At 38.9% G+C, this 22647-nt stretch overlaps 1 protein-coding gene and 1 non-coding gene across 2 annotated transcripts; both read left to right on the plus strand.

Annotated features, from left to right (window-relative positions):
- Nucleotides 1-6407: 6407 nt before the first annotated feature.
- LOC148561307 (small nucleolar RNA R71) lies at nucleotides 6408-6510 on the plus strand. Its single transcript, XR_015887770.1, has one exon. It is a non-coding gene; the product is annotated as a small nucleolar RNA R71 (small nucleolar RNA).
- Nucleotides 6511-19715: 13205 nt separating this feature from the next.
- Nucleotides 19716-20948, plus strand: LOC148561308 (uncharacterized). The gene is made up of 2 exons (XM_088490733.1): nucleotides 19716-20027; nucleotides 20532-20948. The coding sequence occupies exons 1-2, from the start codon at nucleotides 19716-19718 to the stop codon at nucleotides 20946-20948; spliced, it is 729 nt and encodes a 242-aa protein (XP_088346859.1).
- The last annotated feature ends 1699 nt before the right edge of the window (nucleotides 20949-22647 follow it).

Below are 22647 nucleotides of genomic sequence, written 5' to 3' on the forward strand. Positions count from 1 at the left end.
AAGGGTTTGAGCAAGGAAGAGGATGGTACAGGTGATAATCAATGCACGGTAAAGAAGGATGTCGTTAACACATGGTCATGACTACATGTGAAAAGTTCATCAATGGAAATATAGCAAGTGTATGTGATGGCAATTAGATGCAAGATGTTTATTGGCATGCCGGCAAAGGCATGAGTAGCATAGCTCAAGCATTAAATGCCCAATTTGATTATCAAGTCTCTTAAACTAACAATCTGTTTGTATTGACAATTATATTTTAATAATAAAATATGAAAAGGGGTTTTGTGAAAAAAAAGGCATTAAAGTAGTAGAATAGAGTAATATAAAAATAATGCACAATGCCATACGGGCTTTTTCACAAACACATAGTATGCATGATAAAGATGTTATGGAAAGTATAAATTTGAACATGCAAACAACCCTTTAAGAAGTAATATAAATTGTCAACAATTCCACAATAACTCACAAGCAAAATATAAGAGAAAATAATCACCCAATTAAATTTCTAACACCAATTAAAGGAATAAAAAGAAAAAGAAAATATAGATAATGAAAGTAAAAAGAAAAAGAAAAAGAAAACATTAATAAAAATAATAAGGGAAAAGTAAAAAGTAAGGAAAGAAAGAAAAGAAAAGAACCTTGATAATGGATATGAAAAATAAGGGAGGTGAAAGTAAAAAGTGAGAAAGAATAAAGAAGGAAGAAGGGGGAAGAAAGAAATAAGGGAAAGAAAAGATTTGGATTTGGGAAAGAAAAGATAAGATATTTTGCACTGATCTGGATAAGCTGTGCGTCGCATGTGACGCGGACGCGTGGGTCACGCGATCGCGTGGTGTGTGATAAGTTCAGGTGACGCGGATGCGTGGGTCACGCGATCGCGTGGCCTGATTTGTGCTATTGGCGTGAGTGCAGCCTCGCGTACGCACAACTCTCTGTTTTATACGCATTTTGCCAAAAATCTGGGTGACGCGTGCGCGTGGGTGACGCGCACGCGTGAATGGCCATATTGTGAAAAACGACGCGGCCGCGTGGGGCACGTGTTCGCGTGGTAGGGCTTATGCTTCCAGCACCATTCCATCCCCACTCCATCATAACTCTCTGTCATATACCCATTTACGTTGAGTTCGCAGGGTCACGCGTTCGCATGGGTGACGCGCACGCGTGGGAGGCTATTTTTCAAAATAACGCGGACGTGTCAGCGACGCGTTTGCTTGGGCATGGTTGTGGCTAAGGCACGCCTCTAGCCACGCTTCCGCGTGACTCTCTGCTTCTTTTCTTCCTGTTTCAAAAGCACCTATGACGCGGACGCGTGAGCGACGCTTGCACGTTGCGTGCATTTTTTTATATGCAGTATGCAAATGTAAATGCAGGCTATATGCAGAGGTTATGAGAAGAGTCATTAACAAAAATAAAAATAGAATAAAGTAAAATAAAACTGAAACGGAACAATCATACCATGGTGGGTTGTCTCCCACCTAGCACTTTGCTTTTACGTCCTTAAGTTGGACGGTCTTCAGGCTCATTCTGCTTCTGTTGGTAGGTCTTCCAAGAGAAAAACCTCTAGTTCTTTGTGATCCTTCATCTTCTCACCATGATAAAGCTTCAGGCGATGTCCGTTGACCTTCATGAATTTGGAGCTAGAGGGATGACGCAGGTGAAAAACTCCGTATGGCTCTGCCTTCTCTACTCTATAAGGACCTTCCCATCTTGATCTTAGTTTGCCTGGCATAAGCCTCAGTCTGGAGTTATAAAGAAGAACTAACTCCCCTGGTCTGAACTCTCTCCTTTTTATGTGCTTGTCATGGACAGCCTTCATCTTCTCTTTGTATCGCCTGGAATTATCATATGCTTCTAGGCGAAGATTCTCTAATTCTGCTAGTTGCAGCTTTCTTTCAGCACCAGATTCTTCGAAATTCATGTTGCATTCCCTTACAGCCCAGAAAGCCTTGTGTTCCACCTCTACTGGAAGGTGTCAAGCCTTTCCGTATACCAAGCAGAAGGGGCTCATCCCAATGAGTGTCTTATACGCTGTTCTATTTGCCCAGAGTGCATCTTGTAGCCTGGCACTCCAGTCTTTCCTATGAGGCTTTACTATCTTCTCCAGAATGCGTTTAATTTCTCTATTAGACACTTCTGCTTGTCCATTGGTCTGAGGATGATAAGCTGTTGTTACTTTGTGAACTATCCCATGCTTTTTCAGTAATCCTGTTAGTCTCCTGTTACAAAAGTGAGTGCCTTGATCGCTCACGATTGCTCGTGGTGACCAAAGCGACAGATAATATGGTTTCTAACAAAGGAAACAACAGTGTTAGTATCATCAGTACGGGTAGGAATTGCTTCCACCCATTTAGAAACATAATCTACAGCTAACAGTATATAAAGGTAACCATTAGAGTTTGGAAATGGACCCATGAAGTCAATGCCCCAAACATAAAAAATTTCACAGAAAAGCATAATTTGTTGAGGCATCTCATCCCTCTTGGATATATTACCAAATATTTGGCATGGGGAACAAGATTTACAAAATTTAGCAGCATCTTTAAAAAGAGTAGGCCACCAGAATCCATAGTCTAAAATTTTCCTAGCTGTTCTTTGAGGGCCAAAATGTCCTCCACTCTCAGAAGAGTGGCAGGCCTCTAAAATGGAATGGAATTCTGTTTGAGGCACACACCTTCTAATTACCTGGTCAGCACCACACCTCCATAGATATGGGTCATCCCATATATAATATTTAGATTCGCTTTTCAGCTTGTCCCTTTGATGTTTAGTAAAATTGGGAGGGAAAGTATGGCTAACTAGATAATTAGCTACAGGTGCATACCAAGGAACTACTTCAGATACTGCATGCAAGCTATCTAATGGGAAAGCATCATTTATAGGAGTGGAGTCTTCTTTAATGTGCTCAAGACGACTCAAGTGGTTTGCCACTAAATTCTGATTACCACTCCTATCCTTAATTTCTAAATCAAATTCTTGCAGCAGCAGTATCTAATGTATCAACCTTGGTTTGGACTCCTTTTTTTGCTAATAAATATTTTAGAGCTGCATGGTCTGAGTACACTACTACCTTAGCACCAAGTAAATAGGCTCGAAATTTATCCAGAGCAAAAACAATGGCAAGAAGCTCTTTTTTATTAGTAGTGTAATTAGACTGAGCAACATCTAAGGTTTTAGATGCATAAGCAATTACGAAAGGGTCCTTACCTTCACGCTGAGCCAGTGCCGCTCCTACTGCATGGTTGGAGGCATCACACATAATTTCAAATTGCTGGCTCCAGTCTGGTCCTCTCACAATCAGAGCTTGAGTCAGGGTGATATTCAGCTTATCAAATGCTTTTATGCAATCCTCACTGAACTCGAACTCAATATTTTTCTGTAGCAGTCTGGATAATGGTAATGCTACCTTCCTGAAGTCCTTAATGAATCTCCTGTAAAAACCTGCATGGCCTAGGAACGAACGGACTTCCCTCACGGAGGAGTAGTAAGGTAAACTAGAAATGACATCTACCTTTGCTGGATCTACTAAAATACCAGTTTTAGAGACAACATGTCCTAGAACAATCCCTTGTTTTACCATAAAATGACATTTTTCAAAATTCAATACAAGGTTTGAACTAACACATCTGTCTAGCTAAACTATCCAAGCAGAGGTCAAATGAATCACCATATACAATAAAATCATCCATAAATACTTCCATACAGTTCTCAATAAGATCTGAAAAGATACTCATCATGCATCTTTAGAAAGTAGCCGGTGCATTACATAAGCCAAAAGGCATCCTTTTATATGCATACGTTCCAAAGGGACATGTAAAAGTGGTCTTCTCCTGATCTTCAGGAGCTATATGAATTTGAAAATATCCTGTATAACCATCTAAAAAGCAATAATGGGATTTACCTGACAGGCGATCGAGCATCTGATCAATAAATGGCAAGGGGTAGTGATCCTTGCGAGTAGGTTGGTTGAGACGCCTATAGTCAATCAAACCCTCCATGAATTCTGCACTCTAGTTGTCAGGAGTTCTCCATGCTCATTCTTTACTGTTGTGACTCTAGACTTCTTGGGCACCACTTGTACTGGACTGACCCATTCACTATCTGAGATGGGGTAAATGATATCTGCTTCAAGTAGCCTGGTCACTTCTTTCTTGACAACTTCTAAGATGGTGGGATTCAATCTTCTTTGGGGTTGACAGACGGGTTTTGATTCCTCTTCTAAATATATTCTGTGCTCACAAACTTGAGGGCTGATGCCTACTATATCTGCCAAGCTCCACCCAATTGCTTTCTTGTGCTTTCTCAGCACACTAAGCAGTTGCTCCTCCTGTTGTGAAGTGAGTTCCCTTGCAATGATAACTGGAAACTTCTGATTATCCTCAAGGTAAGCATACTTGAGGTGTGGAGGAATGGGATTCAATTCCAATTTTTGCTCATGGCTAGGTTCTGGATCATCCGGGGCTAGTGGTAATGGTAAAGTGTCGTCATTATGTTCAGATGGTGTCCCCACACTTGGACCTTGCTCCATGTGCTTCTCTTCTATTTCTTCTTGGTGAACTTCAGCTATGGTTTCATCAATGATGTCACACTGGAAGATAGAATGATCTTCTGGAGGGTGCTTCATAGCTTCATTTAAACTGAAACTTACTATTCTGCCATCTATCTCAAAGGAGTAAGTTCCTGAGAATACATCCAGCTTGAACTTCGAGGTTTTCAGGAATGGTCTTCCAAGCAAGATTGATGATGGTCTTTCTGAGTCATTAGGGGGTATTTCCAGGATATAGAAGTCAATGGGAAATGTGAGCCCCTTAATGCTCCCTAATACATCTTCAGCAATTCCAACTACTGTAATAATGCTTTTATCTGCTAACACAAAACGAGCTGCCGACCTTTTTAAGGGAGGGAGCCTTAAGGTATCATATATAGACAATGGTATTATACTAACACACGCTCCTAAGTCACACATGTAATCAGAAAATATTACACCTCCAATGGTACAGTTTACCATGCATGGACCTGGATCACTACATTTTTCAGGTATACCTCCCATTAAAGCAGATATAGAACTACCTAAAGGGATAGTTTCTAACTCATTAATTTTATCTTTGTGTATGCATAAATCTTTTAGAAACTTTGCATATTTAGGTGTTTGCTGAATAACATAAAAAAGGGGAACAATTACCTCAACCTTTTTAAAAATTTCTACCATTTTGGGATCAAGTTCCATCTGCTTTCTGGACTTCCTTGCAAGGTGTGGAAATGGGATAGGAATGGCGCCACTTGTTTCTTCTGCATCCTTTGGTGCTCCATTCCTTTGCTGAGCTACTTCTTCTTCAACCTTGTCTTGTACTTCATCTTCCTCTTCAGCATCTTCCATTTCAGCATCTTCTGCTTCCACTGAGTCTTTAATTGGGGCGTGTTCTATTGGGATTGGCTCCTTCTGATTCCTCTCTGACAGTGTGGTTCCGGACCTCAAAGTGATGGCATTGATGCCACCCTTGGGGTTAGGTAAGGGTTGAGAAGGAATTCCATTGGAGCTTAAAGGTTGGTTAATGGAAGTAGGTAATGAATCTATCCGGGCGGCGAGAGCTTGTAAAGTGGCATTCAGACCATTTAAAGTAGAGTTCAGTGTAGTCTGCATGTCTTGTTGTCCTTGTGCAAGAGAACGAAGCATCTCGTCATTTGATGAGGGAGTGGGATAAGTGATCTGAGGTACTTGTTGTTGGTTTTGCTGGGGTCCTTGTGATTGTCTTAAGTGAGGAGCTCTGTAAGGTTGGTTCTGATTCTGTTGTCTATTGTTGTTATTCCACCTCTGGTTTCCTTGGTTGTCTCTGCTTCCTCTGTTATAGTTGTCTCTCTAGCCATGGTTGGAATTATCTCTCCAACTTTGGTTGGAGTTGTCCTGCCATCCTGGGTTATAGTTCCCACCTTGGTTGTAGTTGCCACCTTGTTGATTGTATCCTTGATTTGGGTGGTCATAGAAGTTACGAGTAGCTGCCACAGTATTGTCTTCTTGTTGGAGCTGTGGGCATTCATCAGTATAATGACTATAATAAGCACATATGCCACATACTCTTTGGGGAATTAACTGTTGGCTTTGCTGTGGTGGGGAAGGCTGAGCTTGTTGTTGTTGATTCAACTGTAATTGCTTCAGTAGGTTGGTCATTTCACATATACTCTGTGTAAGAGCAGTAGTCTCAGTACTAGAGGAAACTTTTGCAACAGCTTTCGAGTGGCTATTCCTATGCCTGTGATTCCTGGTGGACTCAGCAAAGTCGCTGATCAGTTGCCATGCTTCATCTGCGGTCTTGTACTTCTTCAGAGAACTATTACTAGCACTATCTAGTGTAGTTTTATCCCGAGGCTTCATGCCTTGAGTGAAATAGATGATTAACACTAGCCTGTCAATCATGTGATGGGGCATGCGTCCAGAAGGTTCTTAAAACGCTCCCAGTACTCATAGAGAGTTTCTGATTCACCTTAAACAATACATGAGATCTCTTTTCTCAGTCTATCTGTAACTTCAGCTGGAAAGTATTTTTCCAGAAATTCTCTCCTGAGCGTATCCCAGTTAGTAACAGTCACTTCAGGTTGGGAGTAGTACCACTCCCTCGCCTTTCCCTCAAGAGAAAATGGGAAGGTAGTTAACAAAATAGAAGTTTCATTCGCACCCTGATGCCTAACAGTAGAACAGGCTGTCTGAAAATCCCTGAGGTGCTGGATGGGCTCCTGAACAGGTAAGCCATGAAACTTGGGCATCAAGTTGATTAGTGCAATCTTCAGTTCAAAATCTGCAGCCAGAGTTGGATGATGCACTTGACACGACTGCATTGTAAAATCTGGGGCTCCAGTTTCCTGGAGAGTAATCCTCCTAGGTGCTGCCATTCTATCTGCACGTGAATTAACTGAATCAGTAGTAAAGGAGCTTGTTTCGCTCTCAGATGGCGGTTCAAATTCGCCCTCAGATGAGACTGGTGAATCGATAACAATCACTTCACCACCCTCAGAGGCTAACCGACGTCGAGCTCGCCTAATACGTGAAATAGTTCTTTCAATTTTAGGATCAAATGCGGCTAAGCTCGGATCAGGCAGTGAATGCGTCATTCAATAAAAGAAACATATAGCTCATGGTAATAAAATAAAAATAAAATATGCAAATAAAAATTAAAATATATACACTAATTAATAATTTAGCACACAATTGCAACTCCCCGGCAACGACGCCAAAAACCGGTGCGTGGCAGAAGTTAGGCCAATTAAGAGATTATAATATAATAGAACAGTGTTGTGAGTATAGCTCTTAACCAGCTAAAATCCACCTCACCAATTTAGAAAGGTGTCAAAAAAAATTTAGAATAGAAAAACACTGGGAGTATGAGTCCCAGGTCGTCTCCCAACGAGTTGCAAGAAAGGATGCTATTTTATTAATTAGGAATTTTCAAGAGAATTTGAGTTTGGTTGATAAGTAATTAAATAATTGTAAATTAAAGCAATAAAAACTAAGAATGATTATTAATATTCTAAATAAAAAGTCTTGATTGGGGGAATGATTAATTGGAAGTTCTATCCTTGTTGGGATCTCTTAAGTGTAGTATCAAAAAGGTTGTTGTTTTCACTTAGTTAACCTTTACTAAATAAAGGAAAGTCAAGTGATTGAGCTAACTCTTATTCACAAATCCTAGTCCTCTCCCTTGGGAGGGTCTAGCGTTAGTAAATACAGAACTAGCCAATAACTTCCAGTTTAATCAGCACTTAAGCCTTCCAACTCAAGTGTCTCCTTTTAATCAACCCCCATGTCAAGTATGGTTTCTACTCCATTGACATGAATATAACGCTCATAAAAATATAAGAAGAAGACATGATAAATTAAATTAATTAAAAATAAAAGTAATCCTTTGCATTAACAATCCATGAAAATAATCCAATTACTACTTTAAACAAGAATTAAGAATATGGAATAAATAAAAGAGTAAGTAAGGAAACAAACTAGAATGATATCTTCAACGGAGGTAATGGCTCTTCAATATCCGAAAGCATAAAACTAATAAACTATGAATGTAAAGAGAACCTAGAGGGAGAGTAATCCTCTCTAAATTCAGATCTAAAACCTAAAAACTATCCTAATGAGAATGTGTCAATGTGTATCTCTTCTTCTGTGTTGAGTCTCTACACGTTCCCTGGCTTTATTCTGTGTTTCTGGGCCAAAAACTGGGTCAAAACATGGCCCAAAATCGCCCCCAACATTTTCTGTTAATTCTGCAGATCGCGCAGGTCACGCGTACGCGTCAGTCACGCGTGCGCGTCATTCAGCGATTTTCCTTGTCATGCGTACGCATCGTCCACGCGTTCGCCTCATTTGTGCAGACTCCAATCCATGTGTACGCATCAGGCACGCACACGCGTCGCTGCAATTTTCTCCATTCCGCGCGCTCGCGTGAGCCATGCGCGCACGTCGGTGTTCGCTGGTCATCTCCTTAGTTTCTTGTGTTACTTCCATTTTTGCAAGCTTCCTCTCCATTCTCTAAGCCATTCCTGCCCTATAAAGCCTGAAACACTTAACACACGGATCACAGCATCGAATGGTATAAAGGAGAATTAAAATATACTAATTAAAGATCTCTAGGAAGCAAGTTTTCAACCATAAAACAAAACTAGGAAGGAAAATGTAAAATCATGCAATTAGTATGAATAAGTGGGTGAAGACTTGATGAAACCACTCAATTAAACACAAGATAAACCATAAAATAGTGGTTTATCAACCTTCCTAACCATTTTAAATATAGTCGAATTAAAATCTAAACAAAATAAGAACGATGAAGAAGACAATGAATTAAAATATAATAACACTCACCAATATATGAAATTCTGTCAGAGGGCGACACGGAGACTCCAAGGACAACCATCTGTAAATTGTCGGCAATGTATGTGATATTTGAATTGATTCGACTTGACTATTCGATACTCGGCACTTCTCCGGATGCTGTAATTCATCATGCGTTGCAGCACTGCCTCTTTGCTTCTGAATCTATGACCAACCTGAATCTCCACACCACCATCGGTGTTGTAATCGTCGGCCCTCATATTCAAAAACAAATTTTCCTCATGCATTGCATCCAAATCTAATGTATGGTAGTAGCTGGGTACAGATGATAACTTTGGAATTGGACGCGAAACAGGCAAAAGGTATTGAACTGATCCATGAACAGGAGTCTCAGGTATGAACTCATTATCGTCGTCGTCGTCAGAGGAACCACTTTCGTGGCTATCGGCAATGTACTCTTCGTCGGATTCCCCATCCTCAACGTCCATGTCCTGCACTGGACTAGCACAGTGCAACGGTCGTGGTGTGAGCAGAGGGTCATCTGGTACAAAATTCGAGCCGCCAGCACCACCACCACCACTATCACGAACTTACATAGAAAGCTCCATCACTTGTTCAACTATAATTCTGCCATGCACGTCAAACAAGGCACACATGCTTGCTCATTGCCATCGAGCCAGAATAGACGAAACTGAAATACAACATTCCCCATCAGTGCTAGCATCATATACCCAACTCTACCAACCTCTTTTTTCTCACCACCGCCGACGTGCGTTAATATCATACTCTTTAACTCGAACAATAAATTTGCTCTTCGAGTTCAGAACAATGCAAGATTCTCATACTCAAATATAACCCTGCTGTCATTGTTTCTCATCTGACAGTTGGGATACACCATCACAACAAAGAAACTACTGTCACTAGATATTTTTGCTAAATTTTTCGAAGAAAAATAGTAGAAAAAGAAGAATTGAGATATTTTTTAGGAATACCAGCGGTTTCCTAATCCTTTTATAAGGAGTTATTTTTGTCCTATTCTATCTTGTTTACTGTGTAAACGTTTTTTACTCCCACGTATCTCGTTTACACTATAAAAGAGATAAGTTTTGTCATATCTCATTTACATGACTAAACAACTATTTCTCACGTATCACGTTTGTAAACGTGATACATTGTCACATGTTCATGTTTTATCTTGTTTACAAATAGTTAAACTTATCTCGTCTACAGTATAAACGAGATAAGACACTTTATGAAAATTGGTAAATATCCTCAAATTAACATATATTCATAATTTAAATAATTATTTTATTTATTTAAAAAATCCTATGTTTCTACCTTATTCAATTAATAAAGTATTAATATCTTTTAAAAAAAATACATTTATGCTATATCTATTTATAATAAATTAATAATTAATAAAATTATTTTAATTGAGCTTTAGACGCACTTTTTATTTATTATAGACTATTGACCAATATGTATTTCTGAGTTAATACTAATTATTTTTTTTCTTTTTTACGTTAAAAATATTAGCCATATTCATTTGCATTCTGTATATATTGGTTCAGTGCTCCTCACTTAGCTTTTCTTTATCTTAGTTTAGCGTGTTTTTCCTATTTATAAATAATCTTTTTATGTTGATATTCTTGTTCAACATAATTTATATATCATTTTAGAGTTTGAATATACACCTCTATTTCAAAATATATTTTTTTTATACTCAACGGAACTTACACTCCTATTTTAAAATATTTGTCGCCTTAGAGTAGTTTTGTAAACCCCGAGAAAATAATAAATAGTTAGAGAATAAATTAATTATTAACCAAAGTGATTAGAAAATGGAATTTGATAGTTTAATGTGATAGAGAAAATTAAAACGAGAATTTTGATACTAATTTTAAAGAATTTGGCCTAAGATTGGGCCGAATGGGGAGAACCAAGCGAATCGGGCCGAAGTCCTAACTCAGGCCATTCACTTTTAATGAGCCAGCTTCCCCTTTCTCCTTCTTCTTCATTTACGCTGCACAACAAAGGAAGAAGGGGGAAAAAGCTTTCAACCCTAACCTTCACTTCAATTCAACATATCTTCTCCATCTGAGCTCCGATCGCCGCACCGTTTGCGGCCACGCGTCCACTGTGTCGAGCTCTACGATTCTATCGGATCAATTTTATAGGTAAGCTTCAATCTCACCCCAACCTCTCTTTCCCTCAATTTTCGAAATTAAAGAGAATCCAAGTTGAGGAATTGTTGATTTTGGTTCTCTAGGTTCAATCTAGCTTGTGGAGCTTGTTGGACTTGGCTCTCTTGGTTCGTGGGTACGGTAAGAATTATTAACCCTAGTCAATTCATTGAATTAGTGTATGAGTATTGAATTTTATATATGGGTATGTGAAATTAGGTGTGTATACATATATTGGAGTTTATTTTGGGCATTAAAAGGCTTGGTAGAGGATTAGTGTTGATGCTTTGGTGATTTTGGGCCTTGGAGCTGTGTTTGGCTTAGTGGGTTGCCTTGGACAAACGTGAAAATCGGCCAAGGGATGATTTAGGTTTCGCGTATATAATATATAATGTCGTGTGAAAACTTAGGCTAGAGAACCATAGGGTAAGCTGGAATGATTATGTGTATTGAATGTTTAGTGATAATGATATGAAGTGAGCATGTGTGGTGTTCACTTGATTTTGTTAGTATTGGAATAATGAATGATGATGTAATGATGTTTGAAGAACTTGTGACCATGGCAATATGTATATATATAGATTGATATGTTGGTGTTTGTTGTCAACTTGTGAAGTTTAGGTTGAAGTGAGATGTTATTGAGTTGATAAATGGTAGGATTGCAAAGATTGTTGTGATATTGTTAAGGGTAAGTTATAGTGATGATTATAGGTATGATGGATTGGGTTGGAATGAGCTTTAAAAAGAAATGAGGTTTTGAGGTTTTTGTGAAATTTGGTTTTTGGCTGGACTTTGGTGACCCATAACTTAGCTTCTGGACCTCCAAGTGATTTCAAACTTGTTTCTTATAAAAATTGGATATGTGAAGTTTACGCCATTCGAAGAACGGATGAAAAATGATTTAAAACGAAAAAGTTATGTGCGTCGGAAGTTTGATGTTAGAAATTAAAATTCTGCCACCTTTGAAACTTTGTGAAATTTTTGGAAAAATGCATGTTCACGCGTACGCGTGGCCCACGTATACGCGTGACATGGAATTTTTGCGTACGCATATACCCCCTTCGCAGACAAACGCTACTGCCTGGTTTGCATGCGTACGTGTAATCAGGGGATGCGTACGCGTCTTGGCCTAAACGCGTACCGACGAGTACGCCTGACCCATGCGTACGCGTGGCCCTGTTTTCACCAAAAATAAATTTTGTGTTTTAAAGCTCAAACTTGAACCTCCAGATTTCTATTTTCATTTCTTTAGTCTAAATATTGTTAGTAGGCCTAGTCATAGAATGAAGTTAGGAAATTGTGGTAACTTGAAAGTGAAGAAAGATTTGTTTAAAAGGTAATAAGTGATTAGAGGAGATGGTATTTAACCGATAAAGATGAGAAAAATGGTATAAGAGGTAATTGAGAGAGTAAAGTGACATTAATAATGATGAGATGAGACATGAATCTTAATGATGTTGAATAATTGAGAATGATGAGATGAGACGTGAATCACTGTGAGATTGGAAATGATAAATTGTAAGAAACGATTGAATAACTTGAGTTTGGGGCGTTTCCCTCCCATGTCAGCCGGGATTTTTTCCGTGGTTATTATTGAGCTTGGGGTGTTGTTTTCTCATGTCAGCCTGGGATTCGTTCCATGGATAACATTCAGCTTGGGGTATTGTCTTCCCCATGTCAGCTTGGGGTATTGTTTTCCCCATGTCAGCTTGGGATTCATCCCATGTATATTATTAAGCTTGTGGGCGTTCTCTTCCCTATGTCAGCTTGGGGATTCTCCCCATGGTCTATTTTTGAGCTTGAGAACATGTCGGGATGGCTACGTAACTGACAGTTGATATCAACGGCCATAGGATAGGCATGCATCATATGCATTTGTATGTATGGCTTGTTTGTGCATTAATTTAGATTGCCTAATTGAGTATAATATGCTAATTGTCATAATTGATATCTGTATTATCTGTATTCTACCTGTGCTTGCTTTGTCTGCTTGTCTGTCTTTGTAATTACCGGAGATGGGGGAACGGAGGAAAGGCGGAGAGATTGAGGATTCTATTTAAGTTCCAGCTAGATTTAAGGAGGTGATTTAGTTGAGAAATCCTTAGAGAACCACCTTGATTTATGGTTTCTGTTTAGTTCTTTAAGTTTTATAATTTGAGGGTCGGCATTGTAGGATTGCCTCTGTCATTCCCAGGACCTTATATATTATGTGCATGGCACCTTTATCATGCTGAGAACCTTTGGTTCTCACCCCATACTGTGTTGTGTTTTTCAGATGCAGGTCGAGAGGTTGCTCGCTAGGCGTTTGGACTTCTGAAGCAAAGTAGTTATTTTGTTCCGATTGAGTTGTTATTTTGTTATATAGCTTATGTATATACATATACTTAACTCTCTTCGATTGACTTGTTATTTTGTTCCTCTTAGAGGCTAATGAAGAGCTAGGATTTTATTTATGTATTTTGGGCTTTGATATATGTATATATGTATGTAAATATTCTCTGGCCAGCCTTAGCTTCGCAAGCTGAGTTAGGAGCTTGTTATTTTGTATCTTTTTGGCTCTCTACCCCTAGTTTCTGTTACATTATGTTCGTTGACTATCGGTTTCTTCGCACGCAAGTAACCACGTTCCTGAGCGTTGCACTTTTTATTTTCACAAATTTTGTTTGACCAATCCTTCAAGGCTCCTAGTATACTACATTCTTTCGACTATTATATATATTTATATCCTATCTTAGAGGTCGTAGCACCTCGTCACCTCTGTTTTACATTCTAGGTGTAAAACTCTATGTGGTAGGGTGTTACAAGTTTTAGTTCATTGAAAATTTAATATATTTAAATATAAATTATATCCTAATACAATAATGAAGTTTCAATGCATAAAATTTTTAAAGTAAAAGTATCTTCGAATGCAAATATTATTTAACCGTGTTTTTCAATTTTATGATTTTATTATTTTTATCCTTATTTTAAATAATATTTATTAATTTTTAATCATTATTTACAATTTTTAAAACAGAATTTTCTGTCAAAATAATATATTTCTTTCCTAGAATTGTAAAATCTAATAATTTTTCATATGCATATTAAATACTAATTTGGGAACTAATTCTTATATACACCGTGAAAGAAGAGTGATTTTTTCTCCAATTAGTTATCACAAATATTTAAGAAAAGAGAGAAAAAATATAATAAAAAAGGATAAAAAAAATTGATGAATGGTTATAAACTATAACACGTGGCTTAAAATTTTTTATTCGAAGAGGAAAATATCTCTAGTTTCGGAAGGATAGAATTAAATATCTCATGTTTATCGTTAATTTAAACTAATTAATATAGAACACAACATGATTAATATATGTGCATGTCGTAATTTATTGACTAACGTTATATTTTTAAATAATAAATATGCCACAATTTCAATGGTTAATGATAGCATTTTCGTTGACCGTCAAATAAAAATATGACAAATAACTCTAAAATCATACACTTGCATTAAAAAAAATTATTCTCTTGTTGAGCGAGAGAGAGAGAGAAAGCGAGAATGAGAGCGAGCAAGAGAGAGCGAGCGCGAGCGAGTGTGTGGGTGGGAAACATAGGGAGGGGTAGATCTAAGGAACTTGATAAGGATCCTAGGGTTTGGAATCGAGAAGAGTATCGGCGGTTAGAGAATGAATCCTTCTCCATTTTCGTGAGTAACCTCCCAGAAGACATATCAAAGAGGGCGTTATTCTGCCTATTCAACTGGACGGGATGCATCAATGATATATATCTATCCCGGAAACAGAAAAATAGATTCATGTATATGTTTGCTTTTATTCGGTACACAACAAAAGGAGGAACTTTGAAAGCAATAGCAGAAATGAATCGATTGTGGCTGAGAGGTAAAGTTGTATCTGTGGGAGAAGCTAAATATAGAAGAATGTTGGGAACAGGGAACATAACCAATGGGAATAGAGGTGATGTCACAATTTCGATGGTAGTGAAGCATGATCCTTTGATATCTGGACGGGACCCAAGGACGAAGGAGGTTGAAAAAGACCCAAATGGAAAATGGCTGGACTAAGAAGGTAGAAGTAGAAGCTGTGACAGAAAATTTGGAATGGCTGCTGAGAAGCCTTGTAAGGGGGCACGACGAAGCCTATTGATTTTGATTCTTTGAAGGAAATGATTGCAAAAAACATCCCAAATGTAGTCCTAGTTCGGGAAATGGGAGCTTACAAAGCGCTCTTAACCTTTGATAATGTCTTCGATACTAAGGAGACATACACATTCAACATGAACATGCTCCTACAATTGTTTCACAGTGTATGGAAGTGGGAGGAGTCGGAACATAGTGAAACTCGAAGAGTATGGTTGGAATGTTTTGGGGTTCCGTTGCATGCATGGTCAATCAACACTTCTAGAACGATAGGAGGTCAATGGGGAGAAGTGGTTGGATGTGACAAAGAGACGGAATTGTGTAACTCGTTCACTGTAGGAGGGGTCTAGATTGATACTTGTGTAATGGATGTGATTCAAGAATGGATCCATATAATAATTGGCGCGGGGGGTTTTGATGTTCTAGTGAATGAGATAGGACATGAGGCGTGTAATTTGCACTGTACGGCGAACAGGAGGAATGAAGGGGCAGGTATAGAGTGGAATCATGTTAACAAAAGCAGGAACTCAGGAATGGTTACAAGGTAGAGACAGGGAACAGAAGCTTTGCATGGAGGAACCCAGACGAAGAGTTGTCGATGATGGTAAACCGGAGCGAGGAAGAAGATAAGGGCAGAATCGTAATCGCAGACTTAATTTTAAATGAATGAATTAATGGCAGTAATGGCAGTAGAAATCATGATCACGAGAATAGTGCAACGGTTCAATCTGTAACTGGCAATAATCAAGGAAGGTGCATTAATTTTGGGGGAAGATGCGGTTCGAGTTACGTGGCTGACTCTGATGGAACAATAACATGTGAGTTAAATGGGCTGCGAACGAAGTCCAATAATAAGCAAAAAAAATTCCTTCTCTAAGTGAGTCGTGGGCCAGATGCAATAACATATTGGAGGAGGGGAAAATGGCCTTGGCATGCCCAAAGTTCTCAACAGCTGCGAATCCATCAGCTGGGCCAAGGTTGAAGGAGCCGGGTGGGGTAGCCAGAGTGAGGCCTGGGTTTGGGTCCTCCTTTCCAGAACGAGCAGCAGAAGGTAGCGACGCTCAGTTCCTCTTCGAGGGGGAGGGCGACGCGACCGATAGCGAAAGAAACGGTGAGACATGGCTGGTTGGGGACATCCGAAGCCGATTGCTCTGCACGGTGGGAGAAGGTGTCCGAACTGATGCAGATGCGGCTGTTGAGGATGATGAGAGTGCGACTACGGGCGGGACAGGGGTACCAGCAACTATGGATGGTCATGCAGGTCATGGCGAGGTGGTGCAACAGGGAGTGGATGACGACGGAGGTGGAGGATATAAGGGGGGTGCTGCGGAGGGAGGATTAATATTGAGGAGTGGTTGTGATGGTAGAATGGTGGCTGCTGAACATGAAGATGATGGCTATGGAAGGAATCATCCTGGGAACGAGGATGTCACTAATAAAGCAGAGGACAGTGATAGTCAGAGCTTAGAATTGCGGAAACAGTTGCTGGAAAACGGAAGGACTTGGGAGCTGGCCAAAGAGTCAGGTGCTATATTGTATAATGAAGAGGATGTCATTATGGCAATCCTTCAGGCACAAAATGATGAAATAGCTCGCAAAAAGAAAGTGGCAAAGCAGAAGGAAAAGATGAGACGGTGCAGACCTAAAAAAAAAAAAAACAGGTGTGTACAAAAAATTTTAAATAAATTTTAGTGCATGGAATGTTAGGGGTTTACGGGGTGACGGGAAGTTGATTATGGTGAAGGACTTAAAGAAAAAATATAGTTTAAATCTGTTAGGCCTGATTGAGACTAAAAGATAGGTTGTGACGAAGTTTGATGTTGCCAGAATATGGGGGAGAGATGATTTAGGCTGGGAGTATGTAGGCTCTGATGGTGCATCTGGTGGGCTGCTGTTAATATGGGATGAATCAGTGTTTAAAATGAATAACTGCTATAAGGGGGAGAGGTGGCTGTGTGTCAAAGAAGTAATGTTTAAAGAGTAGTTTCCATTGCGCTTTTGTATTGGTCTATGGTCCTCATAATAGAGATGAGAAGTGTCATGTTTGGGAGGAGCTAACCTATATAGCTGGGTTATGTCAGGTCCCTTGTTGTTTTATGGAAGATTTTAATGAGATAGTACATGTGGAGGAAAGAAAAGGTGCAACTACTGTACCTCGGTCAGCGGAAGAATTCAAGAACTGGATACAAGATATGCAATTAGTAGATTTGGCACTCACTGATCGCGAGTTTACATGGTTTCGAGGTCGCTCTTGCAGTCATATAGATAGAGCTCTGGTTAATGTGGAGTGGCTAGAAGCGTTTCCAAAAACTCGGTTACGAGGGGGCCAAGGGGATTGTCAGATCATTGCCCCATAATACTGGAGGACAAAAAGCTGAGGGGAGGTCCAAGGCCGTTCCAAAGTTTAGATTCGTGGTTTACACATAATGGATTTCTCAGTATGGTTAAAGAGAAATGGAGAGGTTTGGGGGAGATACAGTTTACAGATAAGTTGAAGGCACTGACAATACCTCTAGGGAGATGTGATGAACTGATTTTTGCTAGTAAAGAATTCACAATAAATTCCCGTTGCAAGTATAGTTTCTAAACCAACAATAATCCTTTCATACAAAAATTTGGTTGTCACTAAAACAAACCCAATAAAATTAAACCAAAGTATTTAAACTTCGGGTCGTCTCTCAAGGAATTGCAGGGAAGTGTACTTATAATTGGTTATGGAAAAGTATCTTTTTGGATTTTTGAAATAAGGAACAAGAAAAGTAAATTGCAAGAAATTAAATTAATAACTAAGAAAACTCTTGGCAAGGTATGAAAATTAGACGTCCTATCCTAGTTATCCTTATCAATTGTGATGAGAATTGTCCATTGCTACCACTTAGTTAACCTCTAACTACGAAGGAAGGTCAAGTGGATGAATCAATTTGATTCCTCAAGTCCTAGTCAACTCCTAAGGAAAGACTAGCTTTAGAGGGATCCAAATCAACTAGCAACTTTCAATTATCAATCAACAAAAGAGTTTGATAACTCAAGAGTCTCCAATTACTCAACCAAAGCCAAAAGGAGAGAAATCTACTCTAAAGCCCAACCAAGCATTTTATCAAATACTTGGAAGGCATAACATAAAGACATAGAAATTAATAAGAGATAATAAAACCTAAACAACCAATTAAAAGTATCAATAACATAAATTGAAGAAAGCAATCATAAATATAAAATACCTCAAATTGCATTAAATAGAGAATCAAATCTAACATGAGAATCCATAAAATAAAATAGCAACATAAAGAGATCAACAAGAAAAATAGATAACTAAAGTGCTAGAGCTAATAAGAGTAGAAGAAAACTAAAATAAAGTAAAATAGAAATCTGAAAGTGAGAAGAATTAAAGCTAAGAATCCTAAAACCTAGAGAGAGAAGAGAGCGAGCCTCTCTCTAGAAACTACTTCTAAAACCTAAAATTATGTGAATGAAAGTTGTGTGAATGAATGAATGATTCCCCTACTCTTCAGCCTCTAATATGTGTTTTCTGGGCCAAGAACTGGGTCAAAAACAGGCCAGAAATCGCTGGGGGAAAATTCTGATACGCTGAATTTTCACAGATGCACGCGTGCGTGCCGCTTATCTACTGAGCAACCATGGAAAATTATATATTATTTCGAAGCCCCGGATGTTTGCTTTCTAACGCAACTGGAACCGTCTCATTTGGACCTCTGTAGCTCAAGTTATGATAGATTTAGTACGAAGAGGTCAGGCTGGACAGCTTAGCAATTCCTTCAATTTATTGTATTCCTTCCACTTTTGCATGATTCCTTTCTGTTCTCTAAGGCATTCCTGCCCTATAAATCCTGAAAACACTTAACACACATATCACGACATCGAATGGTAATAAGAGAGGATTAATAATTAGCAATTTTAAGGCCAAAGAAGCATGTTTTTAATCAAAGCACAGAATTAGGAAGGAAAATGTAAAACATGCAAATTATATGAATAAGTGAGTAAAGAATTGATAAAAACCACTCAAATTAGCACAAGATAAACCATAAAATAGTGGTTTATCAAGATGACACAAGGCTAATTTTGGGGAGATGGACAGTAAGATCACAAAGTTTGAGGAAGAAATCAAGAGAGTTGATGATATGGTTAGCAATGGAGTATATGATACCACGATGGAGGCTAGAAGAAAGGTGCTGGTTACTTGTTATGAGAGATGGTATGAAAGGAAGGAAATGCATTGGAAATAGATGTCTCGGTCTCGGCACGCGAAGGAGATGGACAAAAATACAAGATACTTTCACAATATGGCTTCAGCAAGAAGATGGAACAATAAGATTGATACACTGGTGATAAACGGTAGAACGGTCAGAAATCAAGCGAGAATCAAGATAGCCATAAGAGAGTTTTACAAGGAATTATATCATCAGGAACCTACTCCAATGATGGGCTTTAGAGATGGTCTGGTAGGAAAGATAGATGAGGAAGATGCTGTGACCTTAGAGAGGATGCCGTCGGCTGAGGAGATCAGAGAGACTGTGTGGGACTGCGAGTCCTCTAAGGTGCCAGGCTGTGATTGTACAACATGAACTTCATTAAGAGATGCTGGGATGAGATTGGACCTGAATTTACCACAGCAGTGATGGGGTACTTTATTTCTTTCAGGTTATCGACTGATAGCAATATTGCTTGGGTGGCATTGGCTCCAAAGTTCGTTGGCGCAAAGGAGATCAAAGACTTGAGACCTATTAGTATGGTGGGGTGCGTCTACAAGGTCATCTCAAAGGTGCTAGTCAGGAGGATGAGATCAGTGATGCCAGGGTTAATAGGGGAGACTCAGAGTGCGTTCGTCAAGGGAAGGAAAATACACGATGGGGCACTTATTGCATGTGAAACAGTAAACTAGCTTAAATAGAGAAAAAAGGAAGCATCAATAATCAAGCTAGATTTCCAGAAAGCATATGACAGAGTCAAATGGAGCTTTGTGGACATGGTATTACAAAAGAAAGGCTTCGGGCATAAATGGAGAGCATGGGTTATGGAGTGTGTGGCCATTGCATCTATGTCAGTATTGATATTGGGTCACCATCTAAGCCTTTCAAAATGGAAAGAGGTTTGAGACAAGGTGACCCGCTTTCTCCCTTCTTATTTGTATTGGTTGTGGATGTGCTATATTGAATGGTTGGAGAGGCGATCAGGAATGGACATATATTACCGTTGTTGGTGGGTAGGGATAGCATATAATTGTCGCACCTTTAGTTTGCTGATGATACTATTCTATTCTGCCCACCAGAAAAGGAGACTATTAAGAATTATAAGCGACTTCTGTGATGTTTTGAGTTGATGTCAGGCCTCTGTATTAATTTTGATAAGTCAAGTTTGATTCCAATTAATTGTGAAGAGCAGTGGATACAACGTATGTGTAACCTTTTGGGTTGTAAAGGGGACACTCTCCCAGTTAAATACCTTGGTATCCTTAGGAGCAAATCCGAGGTTGGTGAAGACTTGGAAGCCTATTCTGGACAAAGTAGAGGAGAAACTAAGCTTGTGGAAAGCTAAGGTGCTAAACAAACCTGGGAAGTTGGTGCTCATCAAATCAGTATTGAACAATTTGCCAGTGTACTATTTGAGTCTATTTAAGTTGCCGAAAGCTGTTGCTGAGAAGTTGATTTCACTACAGAGAAGATTCATGTGGAGTAAGGAATATGGTAGGAATGGTATGGCATTAGTTAGATGGGAAATGGTACAGGCTCCAAAGAAACTAGGTGGCTTGGGAATTGGCGATGGAATGATTCGGAACTCAGCATTGTTGTTTTAGTGGTGGTGGCAGTTTGCAAAGGAAGAGTGCCCGTTGTGGAAGAAAATTGTATGTTTGTGTAATAATCTGAATCCCAATGAGCTACTGTCAACTCAATCACTACCTAAAAGAGGAGGCCCATGGAAGGATATATGCCAGTTGCACATCATGAATGAACGTATAAGGGATAAGATGGTTACAAGTTTGTCCATGGAGATTGGTGATGGGCGACGGACTCGGTTTTGGGAGGATGTATGGCTACTATGTGGATCTCTGAAAGACCGGTTCCTGAGGCTTTTCTCTGTTTCAAACCAATGTGGATCCGTTATTGGGGACTGTGGGTTTGGGATGGGATAGAGTGGATTTAGAATTCCAATGGAGGCACGAGCTTTTTTAGTGGGAATTGGAGCTTCGAAGTCAATTACATGAGGCTTTGAGACCGGTGAAATTAGTAAATAACAGAGAGGATTGAGTGGTTTGGAAATATGATAGGCAAGGTGTTTTTTCAACTAACTCATTTGTGCAGGTGATGCAGGTTGAAGCACTCCCAGAGGTGGTAACCAGCTACAGCTTCACAAGGACCATTTGGAAAGGTTTGGTTCCACCAAGAGTGGAGCTTTTTGCTTGGTTTGTTTTAATAGGCAGGGTGAACACTAAGGAAAGGCTGAGCCGGTTTGGAATTATCAGACAGGAAGATACTATATGCATGCTATGTAATAATGAATTGGAACATGTATATCACTTGTTTCTAGGCTGTGCATTTACGTGGTAGGTGTGGAGTGCTTGGATATCAGGATTCGGTTGTCAATGGTCTTATCCGGGTTCGATGAAAGAGCACTTTCTCAGTTGGACAGAGGAATTGAGGAGTAAGAAGGATCGTAAGCAGCGGCTGAGGTGCTTTTGTACGGTCATTTGGAATATATGGATGGAAAAGAATAACAAGATTTTCCAGAATCAAAGCAGAGGTGTTGAAGAAGTCATTAACATGACCGTGAGAAGCGTTAATGAGTGGAGTGGTGTTGATCCCTTTTGTTGTTGATGGCTATGCCGGAGATGACATGGGGAGTTTATGTGTTTGATTTAGTTATTTAAGTAGGCGTATGCTGCTTGTCTAGCTCTGTTCGCTCCACTGTACTGTGTTGAGCTCTTACTTTAAAAAAAAAAGATGACAAATAGAGTTGTTGTTAGTTAAGTTAATCTTTATTTTAGTGATTATCCACGGCTTATCTCTTTTACCAGAAGATACTATTTGTTGACCATTGAATAAGAAGGTAATAAGTGCCTATCACATTACATAACAGAATTTTCACCAACTATAAAAAGCCACCAAAGAAATATACTCACAACTCAACTTAGTATAACAAAAAAATAATGTTCCATAACCAATAAAATTTATTATTTTTAATTAATATTAGTAAATATTTTAAAGTTTAAGTACTAAATTTTAAATTTTAAATACTAAAATTAACTCCTAACAATATAAAAATAAAATGTTAGCTAATAGTATTAACTAATATTAATAAAAATTATCTTTAACATTTCTCGCAAGAAAATATATGCAAATAATTTTTATGATTCACATGTATTAATTATTTGGATTTAATTTATATAATAAATATCACTGTGAATCAGATTTTTATAGACATCCAACTAACATATCAATACATCAGCAAATAAATTTCACATAACCACCGATTATAGCTTGAAAGGCTCATGAATA

The sequence above is a fragment of the Arachis ipaensis genome, chromosome B6, assembly GCF_059453495.1.
Source record: "Arachis ipaensis isolate K30076 ecotype BB chromosome B6, ASM5945349v1, whole genome shotgun sequence".
In the NCBI taxonomy this organism is placed as follows: Eukaryota; Viridiplantae; Streptophyta; class Magnoliopsida; order Fabales; family Fabaceae; genus Arachis; species Arachis ipaensis.